This window comes from Onychostoma macrolepis, chromosome 06 (genome assembly GCF_012432095.1).
Source record: "Onychostoma macrolepis isolate SWU-2019 chromosome 06, ASM1243209v1, whole genome shotgun sequence".
Lineage (NCBI taxonomy): Eukaryota > Metazoa > Chordata > Actinopteri > Cypriniformes > Cyprinidae > Onychostoma > Onychostoma macrolepis.
Window position 1 is genome coordinate 23,251,191 of NC_081160.1, and position 16,255 is coordinate 23,267,445.

Genomic DNA, 16,255 nt, shown 5'->3' on the forward strand with positions numbered 1-16,255 from the left:
AGTTTATTTCAGTTGAAACCGCTCAGACTTACATTTTAGTCTAGGACTAGGCTTAAGCCTTGTCTGTGAAACCGGGAGAATATCAAATTGAAATAACCACCACTCTCAAAAACATGCTATAAAATCACTTTATTTTAAAGCAGTTTAGCATTTGATATAACTTAAAAAACAGAAAACGGTATAAGAAAGAACTTATACATCAAAAACAAATGGGACTTAAAATACTTATGTAAAACATCTTGAGGTAACTAAATTAGCAACTGCAACCACAACAATATGCAGAAATCAAATGAGGACTTTAAAATGGCAAACACCTTTGAGCTTGTGGCATAGATTTAGATTTAGTCCTAGATTTTCTAGATTCATTTTCATATAGGCAGAGCTTTTTATTGTAAACAAGCCCTGAGTTTGGTTATATTATACCTTAAATAACAGACAGTTGTATTTACACATTAAAAAAATTCACTAGATAAGCTGTGAATAATACAAGTTCAAATTTAAAATTTGGGCTATTGGATATATACAGGCAAACCATATGCAATTGGCGCAGCACCAATTATGTGTTTTAAATGTGTGGCGTTACGAGATTGTGCTAAATGCTGAAGAAGGGAGGAGCCAGAACCAGCAGAGAGCCAGGATTGGAGCAGAGCTGACGTGAAACGATCTAAATCACGATCCGTCACGTCCCATAGGTTACCGAGCACTAACGGGCTGGCGAAGAGACAAAGAACTGTAATTAATGATAAAGCAGTTCATAACACACAATATGTTCGTACATGGATGGGTACTTTACCATCCTGCGGTCAAGTAGCTGAGGATGATTCCTGTTCCCTCCTGGTGGCCAAGTACACTGAGAGCAGCACTACTGCAGCCAAACAGAAGAGCTACTGCCCGCACAGGTCCTTTCAAAATTCTCTGAGCATCCAGAAAGCGGGCTCCTGCGCCATGTCCTATGTAACTACATAGAGGTACAAATACATATTGTCAGACACAAATCGCTTTATATTTCATCAATGATTTTCTAAATAAATAATAGCAACTCTTTGCAGTTTCACTCACATGTAGAGGTCTTTAGTGGTCACAGCCTCTTGTAGTTTATCTGAGTCTGGAGCAATTCCACAAACCCCCTGCCACGCTCGCTCACTGGCCAATCACAGACAGAGATGACAAATTGGAAACAGGACCAGTTACATAACGGAAACGTGGCTGTCAGTGTGTTAGTGCACATTTTGTGAACTTACCCAGTAAACCATTCTTTAAAGCGATTCTCAGTGTCAGGCAGATTTCTATCTGGGTTTAGCACATAGTAAACTTTCTTAGGGTTCACGCCACAGGACAGAACACAACTTGAATCCATCTGAGAAAAGACAGACAAACAATACACATTAAAGAAACCCTTCACCCTAAATATAAGAAAAGTTCTGGATAACATGAGGGTGATTAAATTCTAACAGAATATAATGTATTTGTCTTTTAATGGAATTGAATGGGGGACTGCTGAGCTTCAAAGACAAGCACAAAAATATTCAAAAATTGTTCATCGTTCATTTTGGCTTTTGGGTTACTGCTCTGTGACCAATAAAAGTTTGACTCCTACAGGTTTCCTTCATCATACTAACAACATTTATGAATTTAAGCCTAAATACAACTACCAGAAGTAAAACCCTAAAGTTAGGCTACAAATAAACTACGGTCGCACAACTTCATCACCAACACAAAGCATCTTTCAGTCTTTAAGATCTACAAGCTGGAAAAGTTAGAATAGTCTGCAAGAGTTCCAACACATGTAAAAGCTTTTTAAAAAATCCTGAGTGGGGTATTGCGGATTTATTTTATGTTGTAAAATAAAATGTAGAAAATATTGAGCTTGTGTTAACCACAGAACCACAGGCACTGAACCAAAAACCCATGCATAAAGTCAGAACAATGAAATCTTTGACTCACTGCTAAAGCACTATATAGAAATAGACAATTTTAAATTAACCTATGTCATAGCTCTCAAATCTCATTTGTGTCCTGCCATGTTTTTGACATCAAATATCAATAGTTATCACAAATAGAAAAAAAAAAAAAACAAAACAAAAAAAAACAACAACAGCAATTCTGCAAAATATCTCCTCTGTGTTCAATGGAAGCCAAAGATTTAGAATTATGAATGATCGGTGAACTAACTCCAAGTAAAATTCTGCACATGTTGTGCTTGTACCGAGTAGGGTACACACCTCTTTCAGATGACTGTGTCCAAGCACTGCATGTAATGAGGGCATGCGAGTGACAGAATGAGACTTCAGACAAGCGATGTTCTCCCAAGGCAACCTCTGCAAGAACTGTAGAAACACAAAATGTTCAGTATATGCCGGACACGGCTCAAATAATTGAATTGCCTTGCAGATTAATGATGGTGTACTTTGTCTAAGATGAGAACTGTATGTCCCTTTAGCTCCTCCCTTCCTCTCAGTTCAGTCACACCACCCTGCAGAAGCCTCAGGAAATCCTTGTCCTGCAGACCCATCCCCTCCACGAGGCACTGCAGATCTGGCAAGGACAGGAGTGGAGATGCTGAGAGAATCACCTTCAGAGAAAAAGTAGTATTGAGAAGATGTTGCAGGTGGGAACGTGTGATGATCAAACTAATACAGATGCAAAGAGATGCCACATACCTTAAGAATGTCCTGCGTGATCTTTGTTCCTTTCAGTGCCTTTTGGAAGCACTTCACCTGAACTTCAAGCTCAGGGTCAGAGGTCAAAGGCAGGAGTAGAGTTCGCCACACACCTAAAGCCTCTTCCATCTCTTCTAACATTTTCTAATGAACAAATAAAGACAGCCTCACACTGAGTATCCAACATCCTTCCTTCAACATGAATCATTTCCTAATTGTCAAAGATCGTGTCTCACCTCCACACGAGCATCCAAAGCCTTTCTTCCTTCCCACCACTGCGATTTCTCAGCCACTGTGCTCACTTCCTTTTGCCCCTTCAACACTCCATCCATTTCTTCCAACAGCACAGCAACAGAGCGCTAAAAATAAAGGCAAATTGTTTATGCAATCATCTCTCCAATGTGAAAAGATGATCTTAATGTTTTAAATGTGTTGCATTAAGTAATAAACCAAAGTAGTGAAAAAAAATCAGCACACAAATATATCTGTACCTTTCTGTCTGCAGTAGGGATTCGAACCGTGATTGGGGTAGAGCCACGCTCCAGTCGGGTCAAAAGGATAGTGTTGCCAATTTCATCAGGATACACACCCGTGAGCGACAGCATGCACACTGTTATTCCTAGAGTAAAAATACATCAAATTTAAATGGTTGGTTGTTTGGTGTTTTAAACCCACACCAGCATCTTTGGTTATTTTTATGTTAAGTAACAATCTGAGAGTGTACAAAAGAGCAATTTAAAAACCTGTATAAATGGTGAACTCAGGTTTTTCAAGAGTGCTTGCAAAGTAATATAATTTCCTTAAACAAGCACCATTTCATCAAAATTAAATCATTCTGTAACATTCTTACAACATATCAACAGGGCCAAAAATTACCTTGCATTTTCTTACCACCATGAACCTATTTTGCAAATGTTTTATTACACCAGCAGATTTGTCACAAACAGTGTCATTCATTGGGTCACTTTCAGCACAGCTGTTACCTGCTGGCAGATCTTTCAGCTGCTGCATGAACTGCTGACAGTGTGTTTGTGGGAACTGTGTTGGGTGTGAGGAGGTGAAGGTAAAGATCTGCTCCAGCGCAGAGAGTTTCTGAGACTGTGTTGCCCCAGATGTTTCCTCCAGTCTCAGAGCGCCAAGACCTTCTGCTACATCATTACATGATTTCTTTAGCTTCCTACAGAGATAGAGAGAAGAGGTTCTATTCCTTGGGAAATTATTATTTTTTTCTGTCAAAATGTCTGCATTTCATGCTAACTGACATACCTGAACTGGCTAACCACATGACGGGTCATATGGTGGCGAGTGGACACACCCAGCGACTGAGCGTGCAGCATTGCAGTAGTGATGGGATCCGTCTGGCCGAGTGACTGAGCGAGCAGTGAGCAGATGTGGGGAAAAAGAGAGGGAGGTGGGAAATGGTGGAGGAGGAGCCACGAGGACCGCAGGTACGACTGGACTGCCTCTACTGACAGGTCAGCTAAATATTACAGAAAACAAATACATTTATATTGTAATCAAGACTCTCAACTTTGACAGCCCCTAATAGAAATGTTCATTTTTTACAGACACCCAAACACGTCAGTTTTTTTTTAAAATTTTTGCTTATGCTCACCAAGGCTGCACTTATGTGATCAAAAATACAGTAAATATAATAAAATTACAAAATATAATTACAATTGTTCTCCTTAACCCTTGTGCGACCTTTTGGACATTTTTGCCCTTTTCAGTTTTTTTTTATTTTTGCCTGTGCTATTGCCAGCTGCATAATTTTGGCACAGGTGTGTATTTTTATTGGAATATTACCATTTCACCCCCAATTTCTTTAATAAATCTATTTTGCACTAGGTACAAAAAAAATTGTTCCTCTCAGGACCTTAATGACAAAAATGTCCCCATTGAAACCCATTAAAACGGTCCATAACTTTTGGCGCTCTAGCAGTTAATAAACAAAACCGAGTGCGTGTTGCGGAAGAACAATTGTAGCCGGAGCTACTTCTCTCTGTTAATGTCTATGACGAATCACGCATTTACCGGGCTACTCCACAGTGGTACCTACCCGAACCAGTCTAAATAGTCCGAATATAAACACTTATTATAGGTGTACTGTAGTGACTCAGGAGAAGCCAAAACATTGTTTGGAAAATGGATTCATGGTGTATTCGCTTATTATATAAATTTTGAACAAAGTTACGAACTGCAGCTTTAATCACAGTGCCATTTAATTGTAAAATGATGCAATTTTTGTTAATAGGGTTTCATTCTGTTGGCAAGGCTTCAAAATTAAATCTTTTACTATTTTTTACCAGATGGTGCCATTTTTTCAGGTTTGGCATATAAAGCAAATGCTTGCTTTATTCCTGTTTTTTGCTTCTGCATATTATAGACCCAATTGGATAAATAATGCAGCTATAATTGTGTGGGTGTGTTGGTATGGATGTCAGAGTGTGGTTTGTGTGTGTGTCATACAAAAAAAAAAAAAAGTGTGCGTGTGTGTTCTCTTGTAATATCGGAGAGAGAGAAAAACTGTACTGCACATCACAAATCCAACCACTGTGTGCACCAGCAGTTTTGCTGGCATCTAATGGGGAAAATGTGGTACTGCGCCCAAACAAAATCTTACTGAAAGCTCATTTTTTGAGATATCACCCTCAAATTTGGAACACAACTTGTTTAGATTTATGGCTTTGATTTTCTAGCAGGTTTAGAGTTCAACATGTTTCATAAAATATACATTTTATATAAGATATTGTTCATAAATCATTTTCACAAACTTAAACCTCTATAACTTTTTTTGTTTTCACGTTTTAAACCTTTTTTTACTTCAATAATCTGCCATGGGTCTTCTTTAAAATGAGACCAAACTTAAGTCTATGCTCCCAAGCTTCAAATTTTTATGACACTGACATTTTTGTCCACTATGGACCTATGTGTAACTTTTATTTATTGACGCACAAGGGTTAATATTTTTGTGGAAACCTTTTTTTTTTCAGGATTCTTTGATGACCACAAGGTTCAAAAGAATAGCATTTTCTTAAAATAGATTTCTTTGTCACTCTTGATCAATTTAATGCATCCTTGCTGAATGAAAGTATTCAATATTCCTTTTACTGACCCCTAACTTTTAAAAAGTAGTGCACACAGTATTTACCTAGGGTTGTAGATGCATGTGGAAGGGTTGTGTGAGATCCATTTCTTCTAAGCTCACTGAAACACTCTCGTCCAACATCTGCAGCCAGATCTCTCCTCAAGACCTCACAATCAGCATCTGGGCTGCCTAGAACCACATATTACACAATTTAGCCAAATGAGAATTAGTTAAATGAGCAATAAAATTTTATCAGTTCTACAAACACACCCGTGTCATTCATTTCTGTGTCAGACCCTCTGAGCTCCTCCAGGCTGATATCCAAAAGAATCTCATCATCTTCTTTAATCATCCTCATCCTCTCAGGTTCCTCTGTGGCCTCTGAACTTTGACTCTTTTTTGATCGCCCTCTGCGTGTGCGTGTCTGGGAGGAGCCAGTTTCTTCCTCAGAAGAGAGGCAGCTGTTAGAGGAGAGGGCTGTGCTTTTCTTAGTGGTCCGTGTGCGTCGGGGAGGTTCTGGCTCTACAGTGGGGTTCACAACTTTGGCGTCACTAGGAATGGAGTTCAGGGCTGGTTTCAGGATGCGAGATGTTTTGGATTTGGAGGCATTCCTCTTTTTTTCTGACTTTTCCACTACAGCAGGCGGTGCAGCTTCAGTGTCACTTTCATCACTGAACTCGACCTAAGAGAGAGGGCAGATGTAATTAATTCACTAATCATTTATGATAAGAAGATACCTTCTAAAAATGTCTCTGAAACCACTGGGCCAAACCTTGAAGCGAGAGCGATTGGTTCGTTTAGGCGCAGCTGGCACAATCACAGGTTTCTCCTCTGCAGGAGAAGAATCTTTGTAAACGTCGAACGACCCCTTTGGGCCAGTTTTTGACTTTGCAATCCCACGATGGCTGGCAGATGGGTGTAATGAGGGTGTAAAGTTGACAGAAATTTCAGGGACCTCATTAGTGAAATCAAAGGCTCTTAAGTCACCAATGCCAGAGCTAGTGGAGACAGATTTGGGCCGGGATGTCCTTGTTGCTTTGGGCGTTTTGAAAACCATGGAAGATTTTGTGAAGGTAATTTTGGGCACCAAGTCCTTAGGTTTCTTAGGAACTACAGAGGACTCTTTGGTTTTTCTGCTTTCCTGCTCTGCAGATGTACTCTTCATGTCAGGGTGGCATTTAGCACCTGTCTCTGGAGGAGTTGTGTCAGAAACAGGGCTCTTGGACCGATGCTTTGATTCAGTTTTGAGTTTTAATTGTGGTTTAATCTTCAGTGGATTCCAACCCCATACAGAAGAAAACAGTTCTTCAGGGACACACTGTTTCTTCATGGCCAATGCCAAACAGCAGGCCACAGCTTTAGCCCCCAGCAGAGCAGCTCTGATGGGCCCAAGTTCTGGTGTCAATGCCTCTTTGGGTGTCACTGCCTCCAATCCTGCCTCTATTTCCTCCCACAGGACTGTAGCCTTCTCTTTGTTTCCTGTTCTAAGGAGCTGAAGCACAGCGCCCAAATGCACTTTGCCTTGTTCCACCTGTAGCAGTGACAGACATAGTCCAGTTGACTTTTTAGAGGACATGAGTGCTGCCAAACTGTTTTGGAGCTTAGCTGGAACACTACGGCAGCGTTTCCTGGCATATTGGCGTAGTCGGCGAGAACGCTCAGGGTCTGTCTGGAGGTCTGCCTGTAATAGTGCCCAGTGGATACTGACTCGAGCCACACTGAGCTCACTGCAGCAAGGACAGGAGCAGGTGTCTGTGTGAGTCAGACACGAAAGCACATGCTGGCGTTTGGGCTTCAGAGGTGGAGATGCTCCTTGGCTTCCTAATCGAGACATGGTCTCCATGGGCTCCTTGAGAAGGGCACGAGAGCTGAGGATTCCACTCAGATCATCATCTTCCTCTGGGGTGTGACCAGAGGAAGAAGGGGCAGCTGGCCGACCTTTGCGAGGTTTTATTTTAACCTCAGATTTCTGTTCCCGTCCCTGGCCAAAATCTATAAGCAGGGCAGATGAAAGCATAATAAATATATATTTTTTAATAATTACTGCTAAATACATTTCTATTGTTTATAAAGAATTTAATTTAAAAAATATAATTAATTTAAAAAAAATATCATCCAATAAAACATTTATATTATATACATAACCCTAAAATAATCTCTCTCTATATATATATATATATAACAAATAATGGCTGGAGTGGGTTCAAGGGGTCTTGTCTTGGTAATTCTGTGTGGACCTTTCACAGAGAAAATTTTGAATGTCTCTGATTATCTTTACCTGTGCAGAGATCAAGTAAGTTTCTAACTTGCTCCAGATCCAAACTACTAGCTTCATTTGCACCCTTCATCAATTCCAGTTCTGCTTTCAACACCAACAGCTCAGCACAGCTATAAAACAAAATAACATGCGATTACAAATGCACCAACAATTTGTCTGGCATCCCAGGAGCATATTCAAGCCTACTTGTGGCTTAAAAGAAAAAGCATTAGTTGGTTTGTGCTGTTGCCCCTTAATGTCAGAAACGTTTGGATCTGACCTGTCACACACATTCTGCCTCTCACATTCACAGATATGGAGTATGTACTCACTGGCTGAGTGTCTGCAGTTTGGTGGCAAGTTTGAGAGCCTCTAGACACTGAGCTTTAGCTTCATGAACAGCCCCACTGCTGCTCCTCACGATCACCATCCTTTCGGAGCACACTAGCACCTCACTCAGCAACAGCCACTTAAATACAACACTGTCTCCTACAGAGAGAAAACACACCAAGTTGAAAATAACCAGGAATAATTTTTAGGTAGTCAAATCTGTTTAGAAAAGGTTACAGCTTGTTGTACCTTGATCTATAAAGCGCATGTCTGTGTTTGGTCCAGGGGCTCCGTAAAACCCATTGCCCAGCAACATCATCACCAGGCTGCACAAAAGCTTTAACCCTTCATATTGAGCCGTGTCTGGAGTCTTCAGACCTACAACACACACAATTCATAAATTTACTCCCGCATGTGTCCATATTTATTAAGTTGTTCAAAAACACATTCACTACCATTCAAAAGTTTGGGATAAGTAATTTTTTTTTTCCAGATATTAACATTATTTACATTAACATTAACAACATTTATGCAGCAAGAACACATTCTAAAAGATTTCAGTTTCAAATAAAATGGCAGTTATTTTAAATATTCTATTCATCAATGAATCCTGAAAAAAATGTATGACAGTAATCACAACTGTTTTCAACAAGAATATAAAATATAACTTGTGCACCAAATCAGCATATTAGAATGATTTCTGAAGGATCATGTTACCCTGAAGACTGGAGTAATGGCTGCTGCAAATTCAGATGTCATCACAATAATAAATTGCACTTTAAAATATAAACATTAAAATAATTGTAATATATTGTAATAAGTGTTACTGTTTTTAACTATTTATAATCAAATGAATACAGCCATGGTGACACTTTTCAAAATATTTTATGAAAAGCTATATTAAATTGCAATATTATTGTTTTTACTGTAATATTATAAGTGTGTTGCAGCTGTGATGAGTTTGGGGTCAAACATTTTTTGACCCCAAACAAAGCCCAACATGAATTAAAATTAATTCAAGAAATAAGAAAATGTTATATTTCCTTCTTTAAAAAGCAAGCAACTTTTTTCCTCTAGCTCTAATATAGATATAACTGTCTTGTTTGTGGTACCTAACTGTGTAATGTGTAAATTATATGAGAGCTAACCATGCTGAATGATGCTCTGACGTAGCTGTGAGTCCAAAGTCTGTGTGTCCAGACTCAAGTATTCACTAGCCGTCTGCAGTGCTCGTGCCCTGAGGAGGTACCAGCTCTTAGAATGATGCTGAGCAGACTCCTTAATCACCTCCATCAGGCAGCACACACCACGCTCCACCTGAGAGAGAGAGAGACCAGTGCTTCTGTGAGCAAGTATACAAATACAGTATAAATGACAAGAGTCTACTCCTGAATTAAATTGACTAACTGGTCCATAAAAAGTATTATGAACAAGCATTACCTGTCCTAAAGCATAGTGTATCTGTGCTTTCTGCAGCATGGCAAGCATGGATATAACAGATGTGCCCTCGGAGCTCGGGACAGAGGTCAAACTCTGTTCTGCTTTTTCTAACTCCACCTGAAACATACAGACACAATTCTAGTGTAAATAACATGTTAAGAGCACAGATGTACAGTGAAAGCAATTCATTCACCTCTGCAAGCTGAAGAGAGCCCAGATACAGCAAAATCCTGGCAGATTGGCAAAAGGCATTTGCACTATTCTGGGCATCGCCGAGGCTACGGAAAAGGGCAGCAGCAAGCTGATATCCCTCCAGAGCTTGCAGGTGCTAAGAGAGACAATCATTATTCAAAATGAGTCTCAAATACGTCTCTCTTGGTTATGAGTTTGAGTAAACAGATGTTACAGAGAGATGTGGGTGTGTAGTCTTACTTTGCCCATAAGATTGTAGAGGGCAGCCATCAATGTAATGGAAGAAGCAGTGAGTTTAGGGTCTCTAACTGCAGGCACAGACCCCTTGAGCAGACTCCGCCACAGAGACAAACATCTGTCCAAAGGCTCACTCAGCTCTGAAAAACACGATTCAACCGCATTAGATTATCCCATAAAGCAGTGCTTCTCAAATCTCTTCTGGTGTCTGCATTCTTCATTTGAGTGTATGACTTACTGCTTTGAGCTAGTAGATTGAAGCGTAGTCCATCATAGACAAACTGGCTCTCTTGTGATTTCTGTTTGTCTTCATACTCCAGATCATTAGTGGGAACAGGATCCATATTCATCTCTGTTTTATTCTCCTCCTGCACTGCACGCAATCGCTTCTCTGTGTCCACAGCCTGTGACATGCCAAATGAAAATGAAGTGACTTTTCTTTTTTTTTTTTTACAGTATGTACATTATGGTACAAAGGTTTGGGGTCAGTAAAATTGTTAAATCTTTTTGAACATTTTGCTTTCAAAATAGAATCTGTAGATTCTATCTGTTACGTACACTGTGAAGTTACTGACCTCCTGCAGGTTGGACTCAAGAGTACAGATGTAGAGCCACAGGGAGACGTGTGCCTTCTCATCCATCAGCCTATCAGCATTCTCTGCCGTCTCTGGCTCCAAATCCAGCAACCTCAAAGCCTCATGGGTGAAGTCAACTGCTGAGCTGATTACCAAGAACAAAAAGATCTTAAGTGCTTTATATTTTATATCTGATTCAAATAAGAGAAAAGCAGAAAAAGTATTTAAAACAAATATGGTCCTGTGGTCATGTTTACCCACCAGTCAGTCTGTTGGCTGAAGTCCTGATAGCACACAACCTGTGCCATCTCACACAGATATGTTGCCCGTCTCAGTGTGTGTGGGGTTTCTTCATGGCAGATATCCAAGAGGTCACAGAGTGTGTTGTAGCGCTCCTGGGCTGTGTCTCCAGTCTGCTCTTTATACAAACGCAATTCCTCTTCTAACAAACACATCATTACCTCCTCATCCGCTATTGTTTCTCCCAGTCCATCCCTCAGAGTCCTGACAAATAAAAGTCCATAATCAGCACATTCAATCACACTTAAACAATAGTACATCAGAAACCCTTTTCTATTAGCTTAGTTTAAGCTACCTTAGACGAGTGTCGTCCTCTCCTGCTCGGGCAGCATCACACTTGGTTTTGACCCACAGTGAGACAGGTTCTGCGAAATGATCCAAAATCTGTTTGCCCAAAACCTGAATCCAGCACACAATCCAGTCTAGAGCCCGTTCTAGCTGACCCCCACGCCGGCTACACTGCACTGTCAGCATGAAACAGCGGTTGACCTGAAATATCCACATAATACAACTGCAACTGAAAGTACAACTTGCATTCGTATAGAACATATATTCAAATATTCATAATAGAGCAGACAACCCACAAACAAGGTACTTGACTTCAAGGGCCAAATGATCACAAAAATGTCACAATATTATATTGCTCATTTTTATTTGTTGCTAATCCCAAACAAAGTTAACAAATGACCAGAGGGAACTGTAGTTCTTACCCTATCCACAGGAAGAGAGGGTGGGCAATCCTTACACAGCTCCTGACACACAATCACAGCCAAACCAAAGGCTCCCTCATACAGCTTCCTGTTAAACAGCTCATACACCAAATTATTCACTGCACACACTAGAAGAAAAAAAAAAAAAAAGACAAATTAATATAGAATTTAATTTATGCGCACAACTTTGGGGTCTGTAAAAAAAAAATTAATATTTCGATTCAGCCAGGACACACTAAATTGATCAAAAGTGACAAAAACTTTTACATCGTTACAAAATGTCTTTCAATAAATGCTGTTCTTGTAAACTCTCTATTAATCAAAGAATCTTAAAAGAAAAAAAAAAAAAAAAAAGTGTATCACAATTTCCACAAAATATTAAGCTTTATTAAATGTTTTCCACTTTGACAAGAAATGTTTCTTGAACACCAAATCAGTATATTAGAAGGATTTCTGATGTGACATTAGCATAATGGCTGCTTTACTATCACAGGAATAACATTAAACATTACATTTAAAAATATATTAAAATAGGAAACTGTCATTTTAAAATGGTAAACATTTCACAAGAATACAGTTTTACATTTAATAGGCTAAAGACCATAAAGTTTTGAAATGTATCTAAAATGGCTTCAAGCACAACTCATCCAATAAAATTTCAGCATGCAGACTTCAGGCAGATGTACCTGCTTTAAGCAAGAAATTGTCATTGTCGAGTGTCCGCAGTTCAGCAAGCATCCGTCCTGCCGTCGCCTGGCAGAACAACAGCACTCTGTCCAGAGCATCGCCCACAGTCACCTTTGGACGTAAATGTTAAACGAAGGATATGAATGTGAAACATCTAGCTGATCATAAAACTTAATCATGAATCATGGTTTAGCATATTACCTGAGATGCATGAAGACTATCATACATGCTAATGAAGCCCTGGTAAAAACTGAAACAAAGCGAGTACTGCACCTGCTGTGAAAATGAGTCCTGAAACAAACACAAGCCTTTAAAAAATTCATATTCCAAACACGTATTATTGAGTACCAGATAATTATTATATAATCTTACTTTTTGCTGTGTGATCAGAAGTTCCTGATATTCTTCCAAAAATGAAAAGCAAGCCAGCAATGTAGTTACGTCCATCCCTTTACACTGACCAGCTTCCATTGCCCAAACAACCAACTGACAAGCCTCTAATAGGGCATGAGACTCTGCGGCCGACATGGAAGGGGGCAACCCCCTGAGGGAACGTGCACATTCAGTGAAAGCCTTACTGCATTCACCTCCCAAGTTTAACGCACTCTGCAGCTGCACTGCGTAATCTGCAAGGCTCAAAACCGAACGCAGACCCACGTGTCCATCAACACCATCCAGAGCACCACGTAACAGTTCAACAGCCTGGGCTGAAAACCGACTCTTGCAGAGCAGTTTACAAACCTTAAACACCACCTCACACCGCACTGCTAGCGAGAGACATGTCAGTGCAGAGTCCTGCGGATTGATTAAAGCACTGGAGAACAGTTCTTGTAATTCAGAGGACAGAAAACTCACATCGTCGTGAGTAAAACCACCACAAGATCGTTCATATTCTACTACTGCTTCTTCTACGAACAGAGGAACTTTAGATGGAAAAGAGGCCGAGCTGGACCCCCGCTCTAGGAGTTTGAATGTTAAAGCTTGCAGCTGACAGTGAAGTCTGTCCCGCGGAAGGAGGGTGGAACCACTCGCTCTGTTGGACAGGAGACTGTTCCACAGCACTACGAAGCAATTCCGCACCAGAACATGGAAGTCATCCGTCTGTTGACAAAAAACAAATATATGAGGTTTACAGAAAGCATATGGACATATTTTATTACATTCAAAAGAAATCAAACTGTCTTTAGGGTTCCCACAATTTTTGATCAAGCCTGGAATTTATTTATTTTTTAATCACAATTTTAAAATGTTTTGACCATAGTTTGTATTGTTATTAGAAACATTTTTGTTAATTAAAGCTGAAATAAAATAAACTATAAACACTGGATGAAAATTACAAAGAAAATAAAAAAAGCTGTCTTGAAATTGAGACGTTCAGTAAATTTGTTTTAGATTTTTATTTTTATTTTAAATTGGCTCAAAATAAACAATGAACTAAAATTAAAATAAAATGAAGTGAAACATATAGAAGGAAAGTATGCAATTATGTAGTAAAAATAGTTATCATTAACTAAAACTAAAATATTAGAAACATTTTTGTTAATTAAAAAAAGCTGAAATAAAATAAATTAGATACTGGATGAAAATTACAAAGAAAACCATAAGCGTTGTCTTGAAATTTTGTCTTGCCAAATAACAAAAATAAGTTCACGTTGACACACTAAAATTAGCTTGAAATAAATACAATACACGAAAATGAATTTAATATTTAATATTTAACAAATATTTAAAGAAAATAGTGAAACCTAAATAGTAACATTAAAAATATTACCAAAATAGAACAAAATTGCCAAAAATAAATAAATATTTTATATAATTATATAAATAAATAAATATAAATATATATATATATATATATATATATATATATATATAAATATAAATATATATATATATATATATATATATATATATATATATGTGTGTATGTGTGTGTGTGTGTGTATATAAAAGGCCAATTCAAAATAATAAAAACTATAACGGAATATAAATAACACTGGTCATGACCTTTGGAAAACTGTCATCAAGCACACTGTACCTCTGCAGACAAACGCTTTAGTCTTCTATACATAAGTTGACCCAATCGACAAGCAGGGCCATGAGCTCCAAGGCTGGTGACTTTCTGTAAGATGTGGAACACAATTTTTTCAAGATAAAATGGGTTGCTCTGCATTCCTGACTCCTCGAGCGATTCAAAACCTTGGACGGCCAGTTCCACCAACTCCACTATCTTTTCCTGATGGGCAGGGTCCAGAGTCCCACTGCCCAGCCGCTGGTTACAAGCCCGGATGATACGATCGCACATTGTGCGACCATATGGACCAAAGCCATCATCCACATGTTTCTGCAACAAAATAAAATAAGAAAATAAACCCAGGCTTTAGCTTATTGGAAACTGTTCTCAATCTCACATGTACATAGAAATCCATTTTTACCTTCAGCTCGTCGTGAAGAACTACAGTGTCCTTTACACAAGATAACTGCTGGACGTACTCCTCTGTTTTCAAGCACTTCATTATCACTGTTGTGATTGTAAAACAAACTGATAGTTAAATGACAAGCATTTCAGATATTACACGATTTAGTGACATGACATAAATATACACACAAACATATAACTTACAGGCAAAATACGCAATTATGTAATACAAGTTTGAAAAGATAAGGTCTGGATGACAATATACTATGAATTAACGTTATTGCATTAAAAGTATATTCCATGAACTATGCTGTCTTGTACACTTTGAGATTCAAGTATAAACTAACATGTTCGCTAGCTACCTTAGGCCAGCGTTAACCCACAATCCGTGTAAACAAATCAAACAAACCTGTTAGCCTGCCACCACCATGCTAGGTCAAACGGTCAATTATGGAGGAACAGCGATACTATTTGAATGTTGTGAATTGCGTTCATGTATACATTTAATTAATTTGGTTAAAAAAAAAGGTAAAGTTAGTTATTATTTCCACTCGCACTTCGCCGTTTTTTGGATGACAGCAGCGGAACGCAGAGTGATGTCGCGCACTTGTTTAAAATACCGCAAAGCCTATCGGGAAACTACAGACGTTCTTCTTCTTCTTGGTTTTTAACGGCGGCTGGCAATCAACGTAAATAGGTGCATTACCGCCTCCTTCTGCTCCGGAGTGTGGAACAGAGATTTATGTTCTATTTATCAAACCCGTCTCTCTAATAAAATCATAGAAGGCTTTATTATTTACTTCACTTGACCATTTTATTAAAACCTTAAAATTTAGCTCCTGAATTCCATTTTTCCTTAATTCTTCTATCATTTTTCCTCTTTCTTGTTCATACTTCCTACATTCAATAAATACACGAGGTATTGTTTCTTCAACATTACAGTGTTCACATAATCCATTTGGATGTTTCCCTATTATTTTAAGTGTGCTATTTAAATTTGAGTGCCCTAATAACATTCTGTTAAATATGACCTCCTCTTTCCTTGACTTTCCTATACACTTTATACTTTGATTTACTTTATTTATTAAACTATAAAGGAATCTACCCTTTTCCCCATTGTTCCACTTAACATGCCATTCTTTATTCACTTTATTCCAGATTAAAACCTTAATCTCTGATTTACTTAATGGAACTTGTATCTCTATTGTTTCTCTCTGCAATGCTTGCTTTGCTAATTTATTCACTTCTTCATTTCCCCTTATTCCTATGTGTGCTGGGACCCATATAAAACTGGCAATTCTTGAATGTATTTGTAGGATACTAAATAGAATATCTTGGCGACTTGATTTAAAAGATCTCA

The 16,255-nt window shown here is 38.6% G+C and overlaps 1 protein-coding gene across 1 annotated transcript; it reads right to left on the bottom strand.

Moving 5' to 3' along the window:
- Positions 1 to 126: 126 nt before the first annotated feature.
- espl1 (extra spindle pole bodies like 1, separase) lies at positions 127 to 15,522 on the bottom strand. The gene is made up of 32 exons (XM_058779890.1): positions 15,305 to 15,522; positions 14,912 to 14,997; positions 14,515 to 14,820; positions 12,849 to 13,577; positions 12,678 to 12,767; positions 12,476 to 12,587; positions 11,790 to 11,917; positions 11,375 to 11,568; positions 11,041 to 11,283; positions 10,780 to 10,924; positions 10,443 to 10,608; positions 10,208 to 10,344; positions 9,969 to 10,103; positions 9,776 to 9,892; positions 9,484 to 9,652; positions 8,585 to 8,713; positions 8,338 to 8,494; positions 8,027 to 8,136; positions 6,521 to 7,740; positions 6,019 to 6,430; positions 5,812 to 5,937; positions 3,927 to 4,140; positions 3,644 to 3,837; positions 3,152 to 3,279; positions 2,897 to 3,019; positions 2,661 to 2,804; positions 2,408 to 2,572; positions 2,223 to 2,327; positions 1,242 to 1,357; positions 1,060 to 1,143; positions 794 to 958; positions 127 to 711 (listed from the first exon to the last, which is right to left on the bottom strand). Exons 2-32 carry the CDS (start codon positions 14,990 to 14,992, stop codon positions 510 to 512), a joined length of 6,546 nt encoding a protein of 2,181 aa, XP_058635873.1. The 5' UTR covers positions 14,993 to 14,997; positions 15,305 to 15,522; the 3' UTR covers positions 127 to 509.
- Positions 15,523 to 16,255: the final 733 nt, after the last annotated feature.

Bases quoted from the DNA above. Each gene is read 5' to 3' on its own strand.
- espl1 (XM_058779890.1), bottom strand. From the start codon at position 14,992: ATGAAGTGCTTGAAAACAGAGGAGTACGTCCAGCAGTTATCTTGTGTA. The intron at 12,588-12,677 runs GTAATATGCTAA...TTACGTCCAAAG, and splicing joins ATAGTCTTCATGCATCTCAG to GTGACTGTGGGCGATGCTCT. The intron at 11,569-11,789 runs GTAAGAACTACA...TGGATATTTCAG, and splicing joins CCTCTCTTCCTGTGGATAGG to GTCAACCGCTGTTTCATGCT.